The 24,844-nt window shown below is 42.4% G+C and overlaps 1 protein-coding gene and 1 long non-coding RNA gene across 2 annotated transcripts; both read left to right on the top strand.

Moving 5' to 3' along the window:
• The first annotated feature begins 2,573 nt into the window (after positions 1-2,573).
• LOC124266782 (ESF1 homolog) lies at positions 2,574-5,729 on the top strand. The gene is given in 2 exon segments (XM_046701582.1): positions 2,574-3,918; positions 3,921-5,729. Coding segments are annotated over 2 exon segments (2,343 nt in total). The 5' UTR covers positions 2,574-2,651; the 3' UTR covers positions 4,997-5,729.
• A 5,168-nt stretch (positions 5,730-10,897) lies between these two features.
• Positions 10,898-23,515, top strand: LOC124266819. Its single transcript, XR_006895862.1, has 4 exons — positions 10,898-10,909; positions 14,464-14,471; positions 20,710-20,713; positions 23,383-23,515. It is a non-coding gene; the product is annotated as an uncharacterized LOC124266819 (long non-coding RNA).
• The last annotated feature ends 1,329 nt before the right edge of the window (positions 23,516-24,844 follow it).

Genomic DNA, 24,844 nt, shown 5'->3' with positions numbered 1-24,844 from the left:
CCTGTATCCGGGAGAATCTGGGAGTCGAACCCACTATCAGGAGTATCTGCCATAGATCAAATCATATGTGAAGGTAGTGAACAAACCTATACTTGTTTTAAGCTTTAGACTAAGGCTTAGTCTCTGAATATGAATACTAGTAATTTTGAAAGTAACAAATAAACGAATTTAAATTAAAAGGCTTGAAAAGGAGCCCCTGTGAGATGGGAGATTCTAGTATCTAGACTTGCTTCATTTAGGGCTTTAGCATTGCAGGGAGGGCTAGGCTTTAGGGAAAATAATGTGGTTCAGGGTGTGCAGTTCCATTGGTTAGCGCTGACAAGGACGACTAAGAGTGGCGATCATTTAGAACAGCGGAAAAACGAGTAAAGTTCCTGGAAAAAACTTATGTGTTACAATTAAAACCTGGTCACATGTGGATCTACATATTCTTTACTTGGAATATGTTTGACATCATTTTTCCAGTTTCAAACTTCCTACGTATTTCTGTTATTATAAGAGACCAGGCTAACAATTCTCCAAACGTTCGTAGCCCTACGAACTTCTTAAGCCCATTCTTAACACATTGACTACGATCAAAGTTAAGAATTCTTAGAGCTACGAACATTTCGAGAATGTTTCTGTGTAGCTGATTCAACGGCTTACTAATTTTTATTCATGAAATGGCTTCCTTCAAGGGTGACATGGGTGAGATTATTGTCACATCCAAAACTTTTCAGAATACACCCTAACTACATCCTAGACCCTAACTACATCCTACACCCTAACTACATCCTACACCCTAACTACATCCTACACCCTAACTACATCCCCCGTTGACTCAAAAGAGAAAGACGTCTGGATGCGGTACAGGGAGATAGTTATGAACACTTCTAAAAATAAGATAGGATATAAGATAATTCTTTATTGCCCACAGGGAATTCTTTGTACATGAGAGCAACACAATCCCAACATATATAAGAAAAACAAAGTATGACACCCACAGACACGCACACGCACACTCGTACACACCGAAGACAGGATAATCTTAAAATAGATAATTATAATAAGTGTACACATAAAAGCAGGTACCACACTAATAAAATCATATGAGAAACAACATGTGAAGAACAACTGACATGTTAAAGCGAACGTTACTGTTTAAAAGTCATGCTTGTTGGAATATAAGAGGGCTTTGAACGGTTGGATTTAAAACGAGGCAAAAGGTACCTACGGCCGGAGGGTAAAAGTTGATAACAATTGTGTAAGAAGTGAGAGGAGTCATTTAAAACATTTCAGCTAAATTAACAGTTTGCCTTTGGTAGATATTCCCCAAATTTTCAAATGATGACCCGGATATTTTGCTGCCAATTTTGACGATTTTCTGAAGTTTGTTTCTGTTCTGAAGTGATAGGGCACCATACCAGTTTTGTACAGAAAATGTTAAAACAGACTCAACACAGCTCTTGTAGAACAATGATAGAATAACTGGAGAGTACTCTTCTGTTGTACACATGTTTGCCTTGCCTAATGAGCTTAATGGGCCCGTTCAGTACATCTACCCTCAAGTTCACAATGTTGCTGTCAATAGATCTGTTCTCAATCAGGTGATAATCAACTAGATCCTGAGTATGACTTGAAGCATGTCTGCATTATGTGGACGCATTGCATCAATGTAACAACGACTTAAAAATATGTACATGCAAAACTGGAATGAAATTATCTGTGGCAAATGGTTTATCATAAAATGATTAAACAATTTTTCCACAGAGAACAGCATCTGTCTGTGCTAAATGTAAGAGAATTCAGAATAAGCCTTGCGCAATTCCACTGGTCACCTCATGATTTGCTAATAGAATCAGGTAGGTATTTAGGCTTAAAAAAAAGAATAAAGGATATGTAAAATGTGTTATCTGAATATAATTGATGACGAGTACCATTTTCTTTGTATATGTCCATCCTATGATATGTTGAGAAATAAGGATATTAACAGCTTCTACTTTGTACATCCTGACATTTACAAATTCATATCCCTTTTAACCAATTCTAGTAAAGTACGTTTAGAAAGATTATCTAAGTATATATAGTATTACGCTACCACATACAAACAAGTCATATTCTTAAAACTTATACTAAATTATAACTTGTTATTCACTGTATTTGTACTATAGGCCTGTGGCCTCTTGAGTACGGACATAAATATTGTATTTTATTGTATCAATAGTGTCATCACTAACTGGTCACCAAATCACTTTGTTCCTGTTTAGATGGTCAAGAGAAGCAGACCATAACCGAAACAGTTATCAAAGAGACAAAAACAAAGAACGTTAGAGTTTATTTTTTCCAATTCACCAAAGAAACGAAACACTTCAAGAAATTGTATACATAGCAGTTTCTCATTATTCCACATGGGCGTTTATTGTAACGATATTTATGTGTGAGAGGTTTGGTCGAACGAACTGAACCATGATGATTAAAATATTTTACGTACGGGTTATCCGACTCTCCAAATAGAAAGATTCCTCCAAGAGTGCATGCCCTTTACTGTTTACGCGTAAACCACTGACGTCATGAGTTTATGTGCACAAAGCACATGGTAGCTCCACATGTGGACGGGAAGTAGTGTTTTGATTCATATTTTTACTACATATTGACACATTTCATTCACAGAAATGGATGACATAAGGAAGGATGAGCGATTTGCTCACATCGTCAAAGATCCACGGTTTCGAACGATGCCAAAGAACAAGAAAAAGGTAAAAATCGACAAAAGATTTCAATCGATGTTCACTGACAAGAAATTTAAGCTGAAATATTCAGTCGACAAGAGAGGCAGGCCAGTTCAGTCTACGACTAACGAAAATCTGAAGAAGTATTATGAACTGTCAGACGAAGATGGAAGTGATTCCACGGATGATGAAATCGATAGTGACGGCTCTGACGAAGAGAGTAATATCATTGCAAAACTCAAAAAGAAAGTAGAAACGAAGTCAAAATCGTCAGATAACAAGAAAACTAATGCGAAAAAGACTAAATCGGTCGCACAGAGTACTAATTCTGTCAAAAAATCAAACATAATGAGGAAGAAAAACAGTGCCCAATCAAGTAGTGAGGAAGAACAGCATCAATCAGAGTCTAGTGAGGAAAGTGTGAACGCCGTTTCCAAAGGTAGCAAAAACAAAGGTATTGCAAATGGGAAGAAAACAGGCATTGTCAAAGAAGAAAGCAGTGATGATGATGATGATGGTGATGATGATGATGATGATTCAGAGGACGAGTCTAGCGATAGTGACATTGCTGGCTCTGTTCCTAAAGTTGGGGAAGAGGAACCAGATTACGCCCGTGGTGAGGGGCTGATTGAGAGTTCGACTGATGAAGACGATGATGAAGTGGAGGAAGAAGATGATGGATTTGATCACAAGTGGGGCGAGCTGGACAAGGGGGTACCAGAAGCAGATGAGTTGAGTCATCGTCTGGCTATTTGCAATATGGACTGGGATAGGATCAAAGCTGCTGATCTGTTTGTGTTGTTAAACTCATTTAAACCATCCCATGGTGTGATCAATTCTGTTCGTATCTACCCGTCCGAGTTCGGGCTTCAGCGGATAAAGGAGGAAGAAATGTTTGGCCCAGCAGAGCTGAAGGAACATGGCCAGGAGGTGGATGTTGATGAAGAAAGAAATGAGGATGAGAATGAAGACAATCCGTATCATCGTGAAAAACTTCGTGAATATCAGCTGAATAGGCTTAAATATTACTATGCTGTTTTAGAGTGTGATTCAGTTGCAACTGCTAGTAAGATTTATGACGAATGTGATGGAATGGAGTATGAAACAAGTTCAGCTCGGATGGATTTGAGGTACATACCAGATGATATGACATTCGATCAACCTGTTAAAAGTGAGTGCTTTTCTCTTCCGGATGCTACATCATATAAACCCCTGCCTTTTTCACTTCTGCTTTGTGTCAGTCAAAAGTGGATTTGACATGGGATGAAACGGACCAGGACAGAGTGAAGGTGACAATGAAAAAGATGGACAAAAAGGGGGAGATTAACGAGGATGATTTCAAGGCCTATTTGGCATCCTCATCTGAGGATGAAGGGCAACGCTACAGTGGTTTAGTGGCTCATTCAGATGAAAGTGATGAAGTTTCAGATGAGGACAGGCAGATTGAGAAATATAAGAATTTGTTGAAAGAAATTGATGAGTCATCAAATCGCAAGGGTGATATGGAAATGGAGATAGAATGGGAACCCGGTTTGAAAGACACCACGGATGACATAGTGAAAACTAAGAAGAAGACGAAAGATCAGACTCCATGGGAGGAGTATCAGCAGAGGAAAAAGGAGAAGAAGAAACAGAAGAGGGAAGAGATGAAGAAGATGCGACACGATAAGAAGGAAGGAAGGACTGGAGAGCAGGCATTCAGTGATGACGAACTCCCAGCTGGCTTGGCTGATAGTTTCTTTACTGATGCATTAAGTAGTGGAAAGGTAGAATCTTCCAAAAAGAAGAAGAAGAAAGGGAAGAAGAACTTGACAGAGGAAGAACAAGAAATGTTGAAGAAGGACCAGGCTGAGCTTTCTCTGTTGATGATGGAGGAAGATGACGGACATCGTCATTTTAACCTGGGTGATTTGGTGGAGAAGAAGAAAAAGAAGAAGAAAAGGAAGAAGCAGGAGGAGGAGGAAGACATGCCACAAAAGACAGGGGATGATTTTCAGATGGACATCAATGACAGTCGGTTTGGGGCAGTGTTTGACTCCCATTTGTTTAACATTGATCCCTCTGCTCCGGAATTTAAGAAAACCAAAGGTATGGAGGCAATCATTGAGGAGAAGTTGAAACGGAGGAAGATTGACAGTGGCAGTAGTGAGAGGACTAAAGCTAAGGCAGTGCAGAAGGAAGAACCAGGGCATGAACTGAAGCCAGTCAAGGACATGACCTTGACCTCTCTTGTGAAATCTGTGAAGGCTAAAACTCAGCAGTTTCAGACCAAAAAGAAAAAGAAGTGATGATAGATTAGATAATCATTTTGTAATTTATAACGAAAGTCTGAATTGGTCTTCTTGTCTGTGTTTGAGTGAAATGTATATTCATGAGTTGACGGTATGGTTATGGAATTGATTTTAGCATGCAAACAAGGTTGAAACATGGGCATACATAGTGTTGGATTGTGGGAAGGGTCAGGTGTTTACATGAGCAAGAGACGATCTGATCTTGCAAGTTCATAAGCACAAGTTGAAATGTAGAAGAAACACTCATAAAATCTTACAAATGTTACATCATTAAAATACAGTTAGTGTAAACTGGTGAGCATCTGCAGTACTTCATTCAGCTAATAAGTAAGACAGTGAAATGTAAACACAAACAGTCTGAAGCTGTATATTAAGAAATATGGGTCAGTTTTGGTGAACATTGTTCATCCAGAAGTTCTGGTTCATGGATTACAAACAGGGCTCCACTGTTGACAAGATGAACAATATTGGTAGTGAGATATCAAGGGTTAATGCAAAATGCCAGTAAGCAGGATTCTGGGCAAGTAAATATTTGGGACCACAGATGTTTCAAATGACAGCAGCCACATTGCTGGAATATTGCTGAGTGTGGCGTTATAGAACAAGCCCACTGTAGCTTCCTGAAACATGTACATTGGTTAAAGTCTGGTCTCTACTGCAGACAGATGTGCTGCAGGGTTGTAGTGTAGAACGATATTCAGCTGCACCTTCCCAGCCTAGTGCTGATGGAGGGACCCGTCACCATGAGAGGCACACGTTGTACAGTAATTGTTATACAGGGCTCCAGATAAATTTTCAACATCAGGAGTACGTACTCCTTACTGTTTCAATGCAGGAGTACTGGAAAACCTTAAGAGTACATTTAGAGTACTTAATGGAATTTAATGGAGTATAACTAATCTTGTGTTTCGTTTCATGTATGCACCACAACATTGGTACTCTTGTGTAAACAGGTCAATAAACTATAAAACAATACTTTTTTCAGATAAATATGATTCTAAGACCATACACCATTGCTGTAGTGCGTATCTGCTACGTTTTCTAAATTATTTCCTACCGTATCATGCACATTTTATATCCGCATATACGCCGATACGGCCCTTATCTGGAGCCCTGGTTATACCAGTGTAAGGCACTGTACTGTTGTCAAATCATTTGTTATAACGCTCAAATATAGAGAGAATTCTCATTGTAATAAACATTATTCTGTGTTATGATTCGTGTGATGATTCTTTCTAGTCCCCGACCCATGAAGATCCGGGTCAGAATTGGTCTTCAGCAACCCATGCTTCTTGTAACAGGCGACTGACAGGATCAGGTGGTCAGGCTCACTGACTTCGTAGACCCACATATTATTGTATCCTAATTGTGTAGATCGGTGCTCATGATGTTGATCACTGGGTTGTCTGGTCCAGACTCAATTATTTATAACTGCCGTCATATGACTGGAAGATTAAGCATGAGGACTATTTTTATGGATATACAACTTCTTTATTCTGTATAGGCGACGCTTCGACATACATTCTAATGTCAAGCATGTGATGATTTTTATGAAGATACAACTTCTTTATTCTGTGTGGTGAGGTGAAATTGGGTTTTACATTATGCTTGAGAATATTTCACTCATATGACGACCTGCATGCGTGTGTATGTGCGGCTGCTTGTACTAGCCCAGACTTAAGCTGGTTTTATAGTGCTAGCCCACTGAGATACCATGCAGCAGTGAAGCATGAAAAACCCACTCAGACACATTATACTGACTCCGAGCCGACCAGTCCTTGTTGTACCCACTAATGCCAAGCGCCAGGCAGGGACCAACAAATACCATATTTTTATGTCTTTTGGTATGACGCGGTCGGGGATCAAACCCGCGACCTTCCGCTCTCCGGGCGGATGCTCTAACCACTACACCACGGAGGTGGTCTCATAGATTCTAATGTCATTGTCAAGCAAATAGTCCTCATCCTTCATCTACCCAACTTCTAGAATGCCACTCAAAAAGACTGGCAGATTGCTGAGTGCAGTCAACAACCAACCTACTACTTCTCAGATCCCATGCAGGTAGGAATAACAGGTTTCGAGTACCCATTGAGACAGTGATGTGTAGGTGAGGACACCAGTTTACCTGTGTGGTCAACACAGTGATGTGTAGGTGAGGGCACCAGTTTACCTGTGTGGTCAACACAGTGATGTGTAGGTGAGGACACCAGTTTACCTGTGTGGTCAACACAGTGATGTGTAGGTGAGGGACACCAGTTTACCTGTGTGGTCAACACAGTGATGTGTAGGTAGGACACCAGTTTACCCAGTGGGCACCAGTTTACCTAGTTTACCTGTGTGGTCAACACAGTGATGTGTAGGTGAGGACACCAGTTTACCTGTGTGGTCAACACAGTGATGTGTAGGTGAGGACACCAGTTTACCTGTGTGGTCAACACAGTGATGTGTAGGTGAGGACACCAGTTTACCTGTGTGGTCAACACAGTGATGTGTAGGTGAGGACACTAGTTTACCTGTGTGGTCAACACAGTGATGTGTAGGTGAGGGCACCAGTTTACCTGTGTGGTCAACACAGTGATGTGTAGGTGAGGGCACCAGTTTACCTGTGTGGTCAACACAGTGATGTGTAGGTGAGGGCACCAGTTTACCTGTGTGGTCAACACAGTGATGTGTAGGTGAGGACACCAGTTTACCTGTGTGGTCAACGCACACAGTGATGTGTAGGTGAGGGCACCAGTTTACCTGTGTGGTCAACACAGTGATGTGTAGGTGAGGACACCAGTTTACCTGTGTGGTCAACACAGTGATGTGTAGGTGAGGACACCAGTTTACCTGTGTGGTCAACACAGTGATGTGTGTGAGTAGGTGAGTTTACCTGTGTGGTCAACACAGTGAGTGTGTGGTGAACACACCAGTTTGATGTGTATGGTCAACACAGCAGTGATGTGTAGGTGAGGGCACCAGTTTACCTGTGGTCAACACAGTGCAGTGATGTGTAGGTGAGGGCACCAGTTTACCTGTGTGGTCAACACAGTGATGTGTAGGTGAGGACACCAGTTTACCTGTGTGGTCAACACAGTGATGTGTAGGTGTGCACCAGTTCACCTGTGTGGTCAACAGTTTATGTGTGTGTAGGTGAGGACACCAGTTTACCTGTGTGGTCAACACAGTGATGTGTAGGTGAGGGCACCAGTTTACCTGTATGGTCAACACAGTGATGTGTAGGTGAGGACACCAGTTTACCTGTGTGGTCAACACAGTGATGTGTAGGTGAGGGCACCAGTTTACCTGTGTGGTCAACACAGTGATGTGTAGGTGAGGGCACCAGTTTACCTGTGTGGTCAACACAGTGATGTGTAGGTGAGGACACCAGTTTACCTGTGTGGTCAACACAGTGATGTGTAGGTGAGGGCACCAGTTTACCTGTGTGGTCAACACAGTGATGTGTAGGTGAGGACACCAGTTTACCTGTGTGGTCAACACAGTGATGTGTAGGTGAGGACACCAGTTTACCTGTGTGGTCAACGCACTGCAGTGATGTGTAGGTGAGGGCACCAGTTTACCTGTGTGGTCAACACAGTGATGTGTAGGTGAGGGCACCAGTTTACCTGTGTGGTCAACACAGTGATGTGTAGGTGAGGACACCAGTTTACCTGTGTGGTCAACACAGTGATGTGTAGGTGAGGGCACCAGTTTACCTGTGTGGTCAACACACACAGTGATGTGTAGGTGAGGACACCAGTTTACCTGTGTGGTCAACACAGTGATGTGTAGGTGAGGGACACCAGTTTACCTGTGTGGTCAACACAGTGATGTGTAGGTGAGGGCACCAGTTTACCTGTGTGGTCAAACACAGTGATGTGTAGGTGAGGACACCAGTTTACCTGTGTGGTCAACACAGTGATGTGTAGGTGAGGGGGCACCTGTGTTACCTGTGTAGGTGAGGACACCAGTTTATGTGGTCAACACAGTGATGTGTAGGTGAGGGCACCAGTTTACCTGTGTGGTCAACACAGTGATGTGTAGGTGAGGGCACCAGTTTACCTGTGTGGTCAACACAGTGATGTGTAGGTGAGGGCACCAGTTTACCTGTGTGGTCAACGCACTGCAGTGATGTGTAGGTGAGGGCACCAGTTTACCTGTGTGGTCAACACAGTGATGTGTAGGTGAGGGACACCAGTTTACCTGTGTGGTCAACACAGTGATGATGTAGGTGAGGACACCAGTTTACCTGTGTGGTCAACGCACTGCAGTGATGTGTAGGTGAGGGCACCAGTTTACCTGTGTGGTCAACACAGTGATGTGTAGGTGAGGGCACCAGTTTACCTGTGTGGTCAATGCACACAGTGATGTGTAGGTGAGGGCACCAGTTTACCTGTGTGGTCAATGCACTGCAGTGATATGTGAGGACACCAGTCCGAAAATGATGGGGACACCAGATTTACGATCTGTGTGTGGATCGATGACGTGTCCACCAGTTAGCGAGCCTGACCAGTGTAGTGTCAGCATAGGCTACTCAAGACCAATTCTAACCTGCATCTTCACTGGTCTCACAGACATACCAAAAGACGTTAAAATATGGTACTTGTTGGTCCCTGCCAGGCGCTCGGCTTTAATAGGTACAACAACGACTGGTCGGCTTGGAGTCAGTATAGTCTGTCTGAGTCGGGTATTCATGCTTCACTGCGGCATGGTATCTCAGTGGGCTAACACTATAAAGCTTCAGTCTGGGCTAGTACAAGTGGGCCGCACATATACACAGTCTGCACGTCGTACAAGCATGAGCGAAATATTCTAAAGCACGACGTTAAACCCAATTTCACCCGACCACACTGGCCCCACATTTCTTATGATTTGCTGTTGAACAGTTTGGGGCACCACTGACACATTAGAGAGCAGATTATAGGATAAACTGGAAGAATTTGAGATTTTCAGGCAAGTAGGAAACATTATGAATTAAATTATACAATACTTTCATCATTACAAGAACAGAAACTTGCTCAAAGCTGCGTGAAACCAGGCTTGACGTGAACCGTTCCAAATATTTAAGTGAACGGCTGGTTGGTTGGTTTTATAGTTTTAGGGCGACGTGGGCATATAAGAGGCCTACTTGCGCCCAACACATTGACTTGAGTTAATAAAACATCATAAGTAATTTCATCTTTAAAAGGAATCGTTTAGTTAGCATAAAAAACCTTAAGTAATCACTTCCATTTCTGAAACATGAATACTTATTCATTAAAAAAGCAGTAGGTTAAGATGACAGCATTAAAATGATTTAAATTCACAGAACTTTAAGTTAACGGTGTGGAGGACAGAGTTGTTTCCCTTTGAATAGACGCGCGATTGTCGGCGTGAAACATGCCGATGAAAGGTTATTTCTTACCTTGCACACACCGATCTGTAAATTATAAGACGGCAAACTGCAAATAATCTAATCTGGGCAAGGCATTCAAGTGACTGACGTCATTATCGATCCATGCAGTTGTGATATGGCGACATACAATCAGTCTTATCTCCAGGCCTAATCAAAGTTTTCCTGCTTGTGTTGTATTCTAAAGTATTATCACGATTGTGTCATCTGTTTCTATACGATATAGAAGTTAATCTTAAGAATATATCTTTGTGTCTGGATGGAGAGAGAGAGGGAGAGAGAGAGTGTGTGTGTGTGTGTGTGGTTTACCTTTCACAAATTATATATATTTTCATTTTTTCTTTACCCACTATGAACTTAAGTTCTTTAGCCTCGTTTCGAAATACGCTATGATGAAATTATTTCGAAATCACAACACATAATCAATCGTATCACTGAGCCGGATCACGTTCATCTCCTCTTACGACCAGTATAGTTTTAATAAACCAGGTAGAGAGAGAGGTATTTGCGTCACTCTAAAACACAAAACAAAACTTGTTAGTTTAGAAAAGTCAATAAAAGAAAAACAAAATTGAAAATACGATTACACAATGCCATCTAGAAAGTGGTCAAATGTAAATATGTTATATTTGGGATTGCACTTTCGAAGTAAAGTACAAATTCTAGTACTTTTTGGGGTTGAGTTCTATGCGGGATTCGAACCCACACCCTCAGAGTCAGGCTGACTTTGTGTGCTGGCGATTAGGTGCCTGACTCTGAGGGTGTGGGTTCGAATCCCGGATGGAACTCAACCCCCAAAAGTACTAGAATTTGTACTTTACTAAGAAAGTGCAATCCCAAATATAACGTATGTTAAAATTGAAAATATCAAAGGACTTTAAAGTGTTTATGGTAGATTGATATATAAATGAACTGAAGAGTATTTGAGGTCTCAGCATGTTTGACCCGTGAAGATCCGGGGTGGAATAGGTCTTCAGCAACCCATGCTTGCCACAAAAGGCGACTATGCTTGTCGTTAGAGGCTACTAACGGGGTCGGGTGGTCAGGCTCGCTGACTCGGTTGACACATGTCATCGGTTCCCAATTGCGCAGATCGATGTTCATACTGTTGATCACTGGATTGGTCCAGACTCGATTGTTTTGGTGGGGGGGGTGTTAGTTACATCATTACGATAATATCATGCAACTGGACTGACACTGGAAGCTCTGTCATTGTCGACCGCATGTTTATACTGGATCTGCTGGTCGCTGACTCGGTTGACGCATGTCATCGTATCCCAATTGCGTAGATCGATGCTCATGCTGTTGATCACTGGATTGTCTGGTCCAGACTCGATTATTTACAGACTACCGTCATATAGCTGGAATATTGCTGAGTGCGGATTAAAACTAAACTCCATCACAGGTCGACATTTACGGTAATATATATCACTATTGTGTGCTTACACCACTTCTTCATCCCTTCCAATCAAGTTTGTTTTAACATTTGAGAACAAGTGTTTTTGTACAATTCCACTTTTCATTTTTCATTAACAGAAAAAGTTGAATTATGAAAATTCAACTTGGGTTTTGTTAATTTAAAAATCACTGCTCTGGCTATATTCAAAAGATAATGGAGTATTTTGCCATGTTTTCTTGTGTTTTGTTCATTCTTATTAAATCGTGTGTGTGATCTTTAATATATGACATATAATTTAATTTTAAAAACAAAATTTTATACGTTGATTGTGGGTCTGTTTTGTGAATTGTTGTTGTTAGTGTTTAAATGTGTACATTTTGGCATCTTAGCATAAATATACATAATCATGAGGCCAGTAATGTTATTCGCAAGCATATATTTTCATATGACCTTGGAGGTTAATTTTATGCACATTTTGATTGGAATGTCTGCTTTCTGTTTTTTTTCTTACATAAGGTATATGTAAACTGTACACTAGAGTCGTTTCCAAATACGTTATGACGAAATTATTTCGAAATCACGACTGAAATCGTTGCGGAATTGGTAAATCTCGCTCAGTAATGTATTTCGAAATACCGTTGTGACTTTTATCGACTAGTACAACCTAACAGGCTGGGCGAGAGCACGCATCGATTGCGGCGCGTGACGTCACAACCGACGCATTCATATGACCCCGTTTACCTTGAATGAAATTAATAGTGTACCTGAACGGCGTATTTTCAGAAGCTACCGCTTAGGTTTTGGCCAGAACAAGCGAGCATTTGCGTTTTTCGCTGACGCAGTGTATGACGACCACGGGGAGCTAAATCTACACGCCGTGTGATATATAATATATACCATGACATGACATCATATTTATGCACTGTGGGAAGATTTTAGTGCTGGGAGGCGATCGTCTGCTTCGATTTTCATGCCGATCGTTATGGGATTTTTTGTGCCGCGGTTGCCATATATATGGATGTATTTGCTTAATCCAGAATGGTCCGAACAAGTCATACCGAATAAGCCGCCAGTGCAATGACCTGCACTGGTTTCTACTACCGACCCTGACTGTGGGTTGTCCGGGAATCGTCTTGCTGAAAGCGTTCTGCTCCGAGGGGTCTTGCACATATCCGCTTTGTATGGGCTATTCACGCACTGAGTCAACGCAACAACATTTCTCACTTCATGGACAATAAACATACAGAGTTTTGAAAATCTTTTACAATAATTTCGAACATGTTTTCAACAGTCGCTTTGCTAATCGCGTGGTATAAACATGGTCATGCTTTGATCGTGAAGTGCCCAGTCAAATGTTAATAATTCGGTTTGGTATACACCAGCAGTATGTTGTTCTATGTATTTATAGCCCATTCGCCAGGGCGATAAGTAGCACTGTACATGCAAGCACACGTATTATCAGGTACATAAGCTCTTTATATGCTATCATGATATAGAATTGTATGTGTGCCTCGGTTACATATGGTGGTTAAGCTCAATACGATATAGTATAGGAATTCGACTTGCAGACAGTGTATAGAGAAGGTAATGAGCTACTGCCTATATGATATCCGGGTGAAAGTGAGTGAGTTTAGTTTTACGCCGCGTTTAGCAATATTCCAGCAATAGCACGACACCAGAAATGGGCTTCACACATTGTGCACATGTGGGAATTCGAACCCGGGTCTTCAGCGTGACGAGCGACGCTTTAACCACTAGGCTACCCCACCGTCCCTCCGGGTGAAAGAGGTGAGGTGAGGTGAAATTGGGTTTAACGTCGTGCTTGAGAATATTTCGCTCATATGACGACGTGCATGCGTGTGTATGTGTATGTGCGGCTGCTTGTACTAGCCCAGACTGAAGCTGGTTTTATAGTGCTAGCCCACTGAGATACCATGCAACAGTGAAGCATGAATAACCCACTCAGACACATTATACTGACTCCGAGCCGACCAGTCCTTGATGTACCCATTAATGCCGAGCGCCAGGCAGGGACCAACAAGTACAATATTTTAACGTCTTTTGGTATGACGCGGTCGGAGATCGAACCCGCGACCTTCCGCTCTCTGGGCGTACGCTCTAACCACTACACCACGGAGGCGGTTCCGTGTGAAAGAACAGCTACGGCGTTTTGATATCATCATTACGTCAGTAAACAGAAAAAGTGAAGAAAAACCGCCACCGATACCACACATAACAACTCCATCAGTGCTCTAATTGTCCATCGGGGCGGTGGGGTAGCCTAGTGGTTAAAGCGTCCGCTCGTGACGCTGAAGGCCCGGGTTCGATTCCACAATGTGTGAAGCTCATTTCTGGCGTCCCCCGCCGTGATATTGCTGGAATATTGCTAAAAGCGGCGTAACCCGCTCACTCATGCAGTCACTCTGATTGTCAATCAATATTGTATGGCCGACTGTGTATATAACTTCGTGTCCCAACAATATTAATTGTAGTAGGTGTTCATGCTTTCGATCACCGGTTTGAAAATATAACACTAGAGTATACATAGACACCCGGGTGGCTCTGCTGTAATATTGGTGATAAGCGAAAGCATTCCTATAGCTAACGTGGCACATATAAACAGTTACAACGTAACCAATAATTTGAGCTCATGATTAAAAGATGACAGTTTGGTTGTGAACGGATACGGAGAGCAGTATGTTCGGAGAAGTACATGCATTACACATCACTTGTCGTTTCGCCTTCTGTACAGTCATATTGATCGGGGCTGTATTGTTTGACTGGTACGTACATTGAAAATACGCATTCTCTTCGCGTACTTCAATACGCATTCACCATTGGACAAAACCAGTTAATGTTTAAAATCTTTCATCGTCCTCATGCTTGTTGTATTACATTGTCAGTTTTAATTGTTCTTTGGACATCATATTTGTTTGGAATTTCCTCGTCGTTTATTCATCTGTAGGCCTACATCTCGGTCGATTCTCGGTCGATCAACCAAAGGTCTTTTAGCGGTCAAACAATCCTGCGAAGTAAGACGTCTTACATCAAGTAGCACTAGAGAGTCACAAGGATTTATGGTGGACTTACAGCTCCGGGGAATGATTTCTAGAGGTCAAAACGTTTATGCCCAAGGCGTTACCTACATCTCGTTGTTTTTCGCTGTCGTATACTGTCGTGTAATGTGACGCGAACATGGCAGACGACAACATCTCCCCGAAACTCTCTCAACTGCGTGTAGCTGGAGAGGAGATGGTAGCCAATAGACTGTCACCCAGTCTAACACATAGTACCCGAAATGAACATATTTTACAGAAAGAAACAGTTCCTAAATGACAATCATAAAATATAATGAAAGGGAGCCCAGAGACTTTGTGACTGTGGAAATCTAGACCTGCCACATATTCTAGACATGTATGGGCTTTCTTGGATAAATTTGTTTCAGCGTCTGTATGACAGACTGTCTCCCAGACCCGAGAGAATATATATTAGAACGTGTTCAGCTCAGGTCTATAATGATTTGGCAAATCTGAAATTAATACTTAGTCTTTTCTATACTTATGGATTGTATTTATATTATTGTTTAATATATGTATTTTCAAATAATATCATGTTCTTTCTGGGAGGGACGGTGGGGTAGCCTAGTGGTTAAAGCGGTCGCTCGTCACGCCGAAGGCCCGGGTTCTATTCCCCTCATAGGTACAATGTGTGAAGCCCATTTCTGGTGTCCCCCGCCGTGATACTGCTAGAATATTGCTAAAAGCGGCGTAAAACTAAACTCACTCACTCTTTTTGGGAAGTGTCAGTTTATACAGACCCTGAAATCCGGTGATCCTTGGTTCGAATTCCAAAATGGCTTACGTCATACTTATGTTTCATTATGTTTATCCGAGCCATGGCAATAGTGAGTTTCATCGTGGTAAGCGCGTAGTACCTGCATCCGCTAGCTCCGGTTTCACTCTCCCGCCAAGCTGATTCACCATGATATGACTGACATATTGTTCACTCACTCATTCCAGACATACCGTTCCTGACACGCCGGTTACAATGTATGTTGTATGCCTGGGGTATATATCACAACATCTGGTGTATATATCATAACAACTGGGATATATATCCCCAAATCGGCATTGTATCCCAGTCAGAGCTGGCTGTCGCAGATCTATTAGACTAACACTTAGTCTTAGTTTTAGTAACAATAATCCTAGTTAAACTGAAGAAGAGTCCAAGTAAGATGGAAAATTCCTGAACTTGAGGAAATCTAGACTTTCTTCATTAAGATTTAGCAGTGCGCGGAGGGCAAGGTAGTGGGGAAATAATGTGGTTCAGGGGCTGTGAAACAGACTACAGCAACCAACATCTACAGATCTATATGTACATTCCGTGTCTGTGAGTTTGGCGGATACCACGCAATGAGCAATATGAAAAGACTTTTGAGAAGAGTTGAGAATGTGATTGTTTATTAAGATACTGTCTATGTTGTAAGGATGACAAGCCTCATTGCATCTTCTAATCAATAATTGTGTCCATAACTTCATTTCACCCACTGCAGTTTATTTTCACGTATCGACTTACGTATAGAGTTAGTGCATAACGAGGGCATAGTAAATATTGCCCATCCCTATGCAATGCAAATGCCCTAAATGAAGCAAGTCTAGATTTTCCTCGGGTTTTTTTAACTTCCAGACAGAGTCATCTGTTTCCATTACAAATACAAATATTCAGAGTCCGGATTTTCATAAGGTTCTGAATCGTCCATCTCACTGGGTTTCTTTTTCACAAAAAAGGAGCTATTTATTTCTATCTAACGTGCATTTCAGAGACCATATACCGGTATATGGTCTCTGTGCATTTTTAGAGGCTAAGCGTTAGTCTAGAGATACTGAAGCATGATGGTATATCACCTATAGTATGGCACACAGTTGCACAAAAATATATATTCTATGGTAATACAGTGTTCTTTTATTTTTTTCCAGGTTTCTTCACAAGCTTTGTATTGCACTGTGGGCGAAATTCTTGAAATAAATAACGGAAAACTTGTACTTTCATGTGTTCCCTTATTCGTTTCCATGAGTATACTTTCGAAGCTTCAGTAACGCACCTGTGAAGGTGCGCTTTGACTTGATGGTTAGAAAGCGAATTCATACTAGAACAATAAATTCCTGTACGTCGTCTCGGCGTTGACATCTTCCCTTTCCGCCATGGCCCTGCATGGGCTTAGGGACTGACAAGTATCAGCGTGACCCCGGGGTGTGCTTAGTCGCCTGCAGCAGGCAGTTGTTTACAGCCCATGGTCCGTGACCGTTAGCAATGGAGGCTTGAGTGGCGATAGTTTAGCAGAACAGTTGACTTTAGAAGTTATGCCCTTGACCCGACCCAGTGGGTTGTTAGCTCAACTGGTATATTTGCTTTATCAGCCGGGCGAGCTCTTTGGTTTCACTGATGTTTATCATATGATGTTGTCGGCTTTGGTTTTATCAATAACCATCTTCTCAAATGAACGGGAGAGAGTGCACGAATGCTTGTTTAACATTGCATTAGGACGCAGTGAAGGTATATCCGCGGTGATTAACAATAAATACCGACTGATAGCATGAAGAGCAATTATCGGATTACGGGATGAACAAACAGTCAACAACATATATGCACAAGTTTGATGGGTCCCCAAGCATGGGTCTGTGGGGAAGTCAAATTGTTAAAGCGATCGCCCTCCTCTCCGATGGGCTCAGTGTGAATCAGAATAAATTTATTATTAACGTCAGAACCATTTTAACGTCCTCCGTATTTATATTTCTAAAATCGTCATAAAACCTCACTCACTCACTCGTCCAAGCATAGCGTATTACACCCATCGAGTTACACTGCCATTTAGTCCCACGGCTTTTAAGAAATATTTATCTACAATGATAATCATTATTAATAATAAAAATAATTGAAAAAGGAGCTCAAAACAATTTTAACTGAAGCCAAAGAATTCTTGACTTTCCTGTCGTTCTAGACTTTAGCTGGATTCCCTTCAGAGTACAATGTATATGCTCCCGAGTCTAGGGTGCAGGCGACCATTGGGAGTTATTCCAAGCGCGGCTGATTTCCTAGACAAGGCTGACAGTATCGACCCCGCTTCAGGTTCAGTGTTATCTGCCTGTGTGACCTGAGTAGCCGTCAGCAGAAGACGCAGCTTATAGCGACGTATCTGGACCATGACAATTTAGTTTTTGTCTTTATTTTTGTAATATACTCGGCGAAATACTGGTAGGTTTTTGCATTGTTGTTTGACTGTGGACACTCGTGTTATGGAGTGAGTGAGTTGGGCTTTTACGCCACTTTTAGAAATATTCCAGCAATGGGCTTCACACAGTGTACCCATGTGGGGAATAGAACCCGGGTCTTTGGGGTGATGAGCGAAAGCTTTAACCACTTGGCTACCCCCCGCCCCTTCGTGTTATGGACCAGACCCACTGAATGCATTGTATTTCATAGAAGGCGAAACCATGATGTTCAAGGTGGTACCTAGTATCCAGTCTGATTACGTGTCATTGTACCACAGTAATCACTGGTTTGTCCGGTCCAGACTCGACTATCTACAGGCCGACGAGAGAGAACTGGAATAACAATGACAGGGCCATTTCGACCACACATACTATACAACATAGCATCACAAAACACCACTTAGGAACCTTGTCCTGGCGGTTAAAGTGGATTGGGTGGTCAGACTCCGTGACTCGGCTGATTCTTGCACATCATCCTGCTACGATGGCATGGACGGAATTTCATCGTCACTGGTTTGTTTGGACCAGATTCGATCATCTACAGGTGACCTTGGCATAGCTGATCGACGGTCTGTAAACAACACCCAGTCACCCGCCCGCTATCATTTCGTATAATATACCTCCTTAATGGTTATTTGTTGGACAATATGGATGAAGATCATAACATAGCCGTAACGCCCCCTGGATCATGTAGTAGATCGATTCTCAAACCGGTTGGATGGTTTCCGGTTCCAGTACGAGTCGTATATCCTTGAAGTCCAAAGCGAGCAATCTGTGACAATCATCTCGAACGCTCGTTTCACACGTACGGTAGATTCATGTGAATAATGACCCCGGTGTATTGAGAATGAGAAATGCTCCATAATACGCGAATTTGGACTTTGGTCAGCAGAACATTATTCGCAGCTTATCCTAGTACCCCATTCATTCAACCAGACAGTGATTTGAAGATGGCGGACACCCATCGTATCCAACGAGAGCCTCTCATTATTCAGACGAGGAAATGTATCACCGTTACCTACACTCGCCCTCGTATAACTAATTCTGGGCATGAAGTGCATGGAGTTCACAAAACCTTTCTTTCAGACAGAAGTGCAAAGTCAAAATGACACAGGCGAACGGAAACCAATCAGCGAGAAAGCCCGAGAATAGCACAGTTTGAAACAGACCGTCATCCCCCAACGTTTTCCTCATCAGATTAATGTTTTTCTCTGTTTGGATCAAGTTAACAGACGGTCGAAGGGTCATGCACGAGGCGGACGTTAATATTTCACTACGTGGTATTTTACCAGATTTACATTTTTTGCTTGTTTTTAAATAGGATTTGGGGACAGTTTTATTCACTATGCCTGCAAGAAACTGTCCTCGGTTATTTATTTTAGGATATTGCTTTTCCTGGCAATATATCAACAATATCACGGTGGGAGACCCCAGAAACGGACTTCGCACATTTTACCCTTGTTGGGAATCGAACCAGGGACTTCGGCGTGAGGGGCGAACCGTTTACCACTAGGCTACCCAAACCTCCCCAATACCACTGGAGAACGAACGCAAGGGGATTCCGTGTAAGACTATATGTCCCTAGACTAACGCTTAGTCTCTGAATATATATAATTTTGATAGTAACAAACAAGCCCATTTAAATTGAAAACGAGCCCCAGCTAGGGACACCAGAGATTCAGAACCTGAACCTGAGGAAATCTAGACTTGCTTTATTTAGGGCTTTAGCACTGCAGAGAGGGCTTGGCAGTAGGGGAAATAATGTGGTTCAGGGACTGTGAGACAGACTAATATGTCCCCAGCAACATCGTGTCCCAGTTATGTGGATCGATGCTCATGCTGTCGATCACTAGATTGTACGGGTTTTTTCAAGACTCGATAATGTACAAACCATCGACATGTACTTGGAATTTTGCTAAGATACAAGTTCAACTCGATGTAAGGTCAGTTTTTTTAAAGTATCAACGGCAATAACTGAAGAAAGTCATCGGTTCACGAAACTGAAAAAAGTCATTTGGTCATGTTTAGTCATAAACCTGCCCCACTGTGTATCTATTCGTGGACAATTCCGTCAATTTCACTCAGACTTACGGTTCACATAACCATTAGATACCTACGGATGTCCCCCGCGGTGACAATGTATTTGGCTGTTAGTTTGCAACAATGAGTTATGCGTAGAACCTGAGGTAAGTCTGCCTCTAGCTTAAACAAGGGGGTTAAATTGTGCTCGGCTGTGCTGAGAGCACTGTGAATCACCATTGTCATGTACAGATCTACATATCACCATCAATCAAAGGCGTCGCTGTCAGACTTGACGTTAAGTGTCATTGTGACGTAACAGCTGTGACGCTGTGAGGAGCTCACGTTGTGACTTAAGGTTGTGGGTTAAGACTCCTATCTGTTGCACACACACACACACACACACTAACACACTAACACACTAACACACACACACACACTAACACACTAACTAACTAACTAACTACTATTGGCTGCATCTGGTATGTGTAATCCATGACCTACATGCAATATAATCTATACAGATTATGACATCTTCATTTAACGAAACGAGTATGACATCTTTGTGTTCATCCGCCAGAGGGTGTGATATTAGTGAACTTTAACCCGATCATATGACACACCAGAGTTAACTACACTTAACAACAAGTTTAGTTCGGTGGATCGTTTTTTGCAGTGAAGACAGATCGCAGAATTTCATAAAATCTATACCCCGAAACATTCATGATCCCTACCTTTGTTTGTTCTTACAAACATTTGTTGAAAATATTCGTGACATTATAAATAACACGACGATTTCAGCGTCGTTTTGGGGATAACGGCGCTCTAAATGTGCGCTCACTGAGTACCATTATACCAGTATACATGTATATGAATACGATAACTGTGCGAGGGCGTCTTTGTGTTGTCTAAATCATATACCGTGTCCAATATTGTGCAATATTGTACATGTACAGTGAATGAACGGTCACCCATCGGCCATATACTGGCATACAGTATAGCCTGTACGTCGGCTGTCATAGAGCCCTTATGCTACCATGTGACCATGTTATAAATCGAGCGGGTCCGAAACTGAGATTGAGGAGACGGTGCACCTTTGTATATCTGCATATATCACCTGTGCTGCGTTTATTGCCGATCGCGTGTTCCCTCGAGCTGACCTACCAGCATTTTCGAGGGCATAAGAAGTTGGTAATTGTTACTTTGATGTACTAACTTGCCGTGCATTGGCTAACCTGTGTTATATTCAGTCCGCATTTGGGCCTTACATGATAATGTGAATCGGTGATGAGTTCATAGCATCTCATCTTACACGCGCGGTAATTCGCAGTATTAATATTTATACTTCCGTTGCTTTGTAATGGGAGATCGCGCATATTCCCATGGTCGCATGTCTAATTTAACGCAGTCATTGTATGTATCAAGAGCCGGATGAAGCAAATGGTCAAATTGTCCAAGCTAATCTCACATCGTGACACTCATATCACTGGACATGTATGTGAGAATCTGTCCAGGTGACACAAATCCTTCGAGCGATAGTGTGGGACCTGAACACGATTCATTATCCTCGACCACTCCTGCGCCGACAAATATGGTAGCCCTGAATATGAATAAGAAAGTAGAAGATTGACTCACAGGGTACTGTCGTCAGTCATCATCAACCCGGTCAGACGATTTGTCATACACGCTAAGGGCCACAACGTAAATCTCTTCTGCCCTAAATCAGGGTAACAAACAAATTAGCCTTGCGTACAGACGCTGCAAGATATGGGTCAGCCCCCACCCTCTATCTCCCTAGCACCACCCCCTCCCAGCAACCCACCCCGAACCCCGTCATGACGTGAATTTTGCTCCCGGTGGCGAAGACGGGCGAGTCGGTCCGCCTTCAGTGACGTGGCATCTAGCAAGCGATGCCCTCTATTCTTTTCTCTGACCTCAAAACCAGCTTGCCATACCTGAGCCACGTGACCAGCAACCGTTCTTCAGGAGGCGTGATGCCTGGTTGTAAGCTGTTAGGTTGAGGAGGTGTATTTTCGGTGTTTTATGTATTTACGACACGTAGGACTTACATTAAGTATGCCATAAATATACTTGCTGTCGATATGTGCCCCGTAGACACGCCGATTCTTGGGTAATTGTGTGTTATGACTGTCTATGGTATCATATGCAATGACAAGGATGTGTTTGCGTATTACACATTCAGTTTACATTACTGGATGGATTTCACTTGTATGAATGAGCGATTTTACGCGAAGTCCGACGGAGAAAACTGTACGGGGTCTGAAAAGTATCAGAGAGAATATACCCGATATCAGAGACGTGATTAAATACCAGACCGACTCGTAAAAATAATAATGATATGGGGCGTATTCAGTGAGAGAATTGGTTTGATATGAGACAGTTGGTTGGTTTGTTGTTTAACGCCGCACTCAGCAATATTACAGCTATATCGCGCCGGTCTGTAAATAATCGAGCCTGGACCAGACAATCCTGTGATCAACAGTATGGGCATCGTTCTACACATTTGGGATGCGATGACATGTGTCAACCTGACCACCCGATCCCGTTAGTGGCCTTTTACGACAAGCATGGGTTCCTGAAGACCAATTCCGACCCGGTTCTGACGGGTCCAGTATACGATAGACAAGTTTCTGTGTCATAGAAACTGTGGTACACATAAAGTAACTGGAAGAGTAAGACTCTGCAAATGAGGGGACGTGGTTCCGTAAAATGAGCAACATGATTCAATGCATGAGATACATGATTCAGTTGCAGAGAGGCGTGATTCAGTAACTGAGATGTGATTCAGTAACAGAGGGCATGGGTCAATATCATGATCAACATGATTCAGTAACTGAGATGTGATTCAGTAACAGAGGGCATGGGTCAATATCATGATCAACATGATTCAGTAACTGAGATGTGATTCAGTAACAGAGGGCATGGGTCAATATCATGAGCAACATGATTCAATACAAGAGATACATGATTCAGTAACAGAGGCGTGATTCAGTAGCACAGGTGTGATTCAATAAAGAGTGAATGAGTATGGTTTTAATGGGGTGACAGAGGGGCATGATTATCACGGTTTGATTGAATCCAAGGGATACGTGATTGAATGAAAGAAAGGCATGACCAAGTTAAAGAGAGGCATCAGTGTGAGAGAGTCATACATGATTTAACAGCAGAGAGATATGGTTCATTAGCAGAGAAACATACGTGATTCAGTGAATGAGATGTGGTTCAATAACAGAGTGTCGTATTTCAAAACAAGAGAGGAGTGATTCAATCGAAGGTAGACGGAATACGAAGGAGGGAACAGCTCTTCTGTGTGTCCAGGGCCCACTTGCACAAAGCGATCTTAGCGCTACGACTGCCTTAGACTATGTTGGAGAATGGTAGTTACAACCATTGTGGCGCTAACATCGCTTTGTGCAAGTCAGTCCTGAAGTCTGTTATACAGTCCCTGACAGATACAGCCCATGCAAGTTAATAGTGCATGTGTGGCAGTTTCTGGGGGCGGTGGGGTAGCCTAGTGGTTAAGGCATTCGCTCGTCACGCCGAAGATCCGGGTTCGATTCCCCCACATGTGAAGCCCATTCCTGGTGTCCCCCGCCGTGATATTGCTGGAATATTGTTAAAAGCAGCGTTAAACTAAACTCACTCACTACTACATGTTTGTGTGAGTGTTTAGGGACAGGAACGGTTCCCCAGCACCCAGACATTGAGGTCAGAGCCGACGAAACGATAATCAGGCATGAAGCAATGGTTTGTCTGGTCCGGACAGTTCGCCGTTATGTTGCTGGGATATTGTTGGTTGCGGCGCTAAACAATATTCGCTCGTTTACTTTATACTTATATTTTTTCTTCTGAAGAAGCTTGCGTATGCAACGGTGAAATTACCACTGCAGAGAAAACCAATCGACCATTGACCTTGTGTAAAAGGGCGTTCTTTGTCACGTGACTATTCCCCCCAAATGTTTTCGAATCAGGAGAAATATAGGCATGGAAACACAGGGGTGTGTCACGCTGGAAACATTGGTGTGTCACGCTTAGGTATATAAGCGTTAGAAAGACATATAGGTATTATATAGTACTATAGGGTAGGGACTATATACCTATATGTCTTTCTAACGCTGTTTCTAAGCGTGACTCACCCCTGTGCATGGAAATCTCTTTGTATTTTTTTTGTAAAGTTGCCTTGCATACCAAGAAATGATATTTGTTTCTCTTTTCTTAAATATATTAAATCGTACTTTATACGATTGAAAATAATTGGACTGCTGAGTTTTCTGTGTGGGTATCCATATTCTTAATGTATGTTCTCTCAACAATCGAACCGAGCCCGATTCTATCCGACTACAAGTCTCGAAATCGGTTTGGGGAGTGAAGCCAGGACCTTGAGTGTTTAATTAATTGTTGTTGTATAATAACTTCAGGTTGTTATCTACACAACATCAACAACAACTACCATAACAAGGTGAGAGATCGATGCCACATGGACGATTGGCGGTCTATTCAGGAAGCCCCAGCTCTCAAATACGACAACAAGTAATCAATTTGTTGTGACCTGGTAGTGACCTTACAGTCTAAACATTTGGGAAATCGAACCCAATCATAAGATGCCTGGCGAATGAATGACCGACGGTGACTACAGTTGAACTAATTATTGAACTCCGTTGATATACAGTAAGTTATTCTAATATTTCTGTGAACCTCTGTGGTGGCGCCCACCTTGGGTCATATTGTGTATGTAGACCGATGACTGAATTTCAAGCCGCTTT

The sequence above is a fragment of the Haliotis rubra genome, unplaced genomic scaffold, assembly GCF_003918875.1.
Source record: "Haliotis rubra isolate DU_JTF1 unplaced genomic scaffold, ASM391887v1 Scf128, whole genome shotgun sequence".
Lineage (NCBI taxonomy): Eukaryota > Metazoa > Mollusca > Gastropoda > Lepetellida > Haliotidae > Haliotis > Haliotis rubra.
This window is presented reverse-complemented; position numbering and strand designations above follow the sequence as displayed.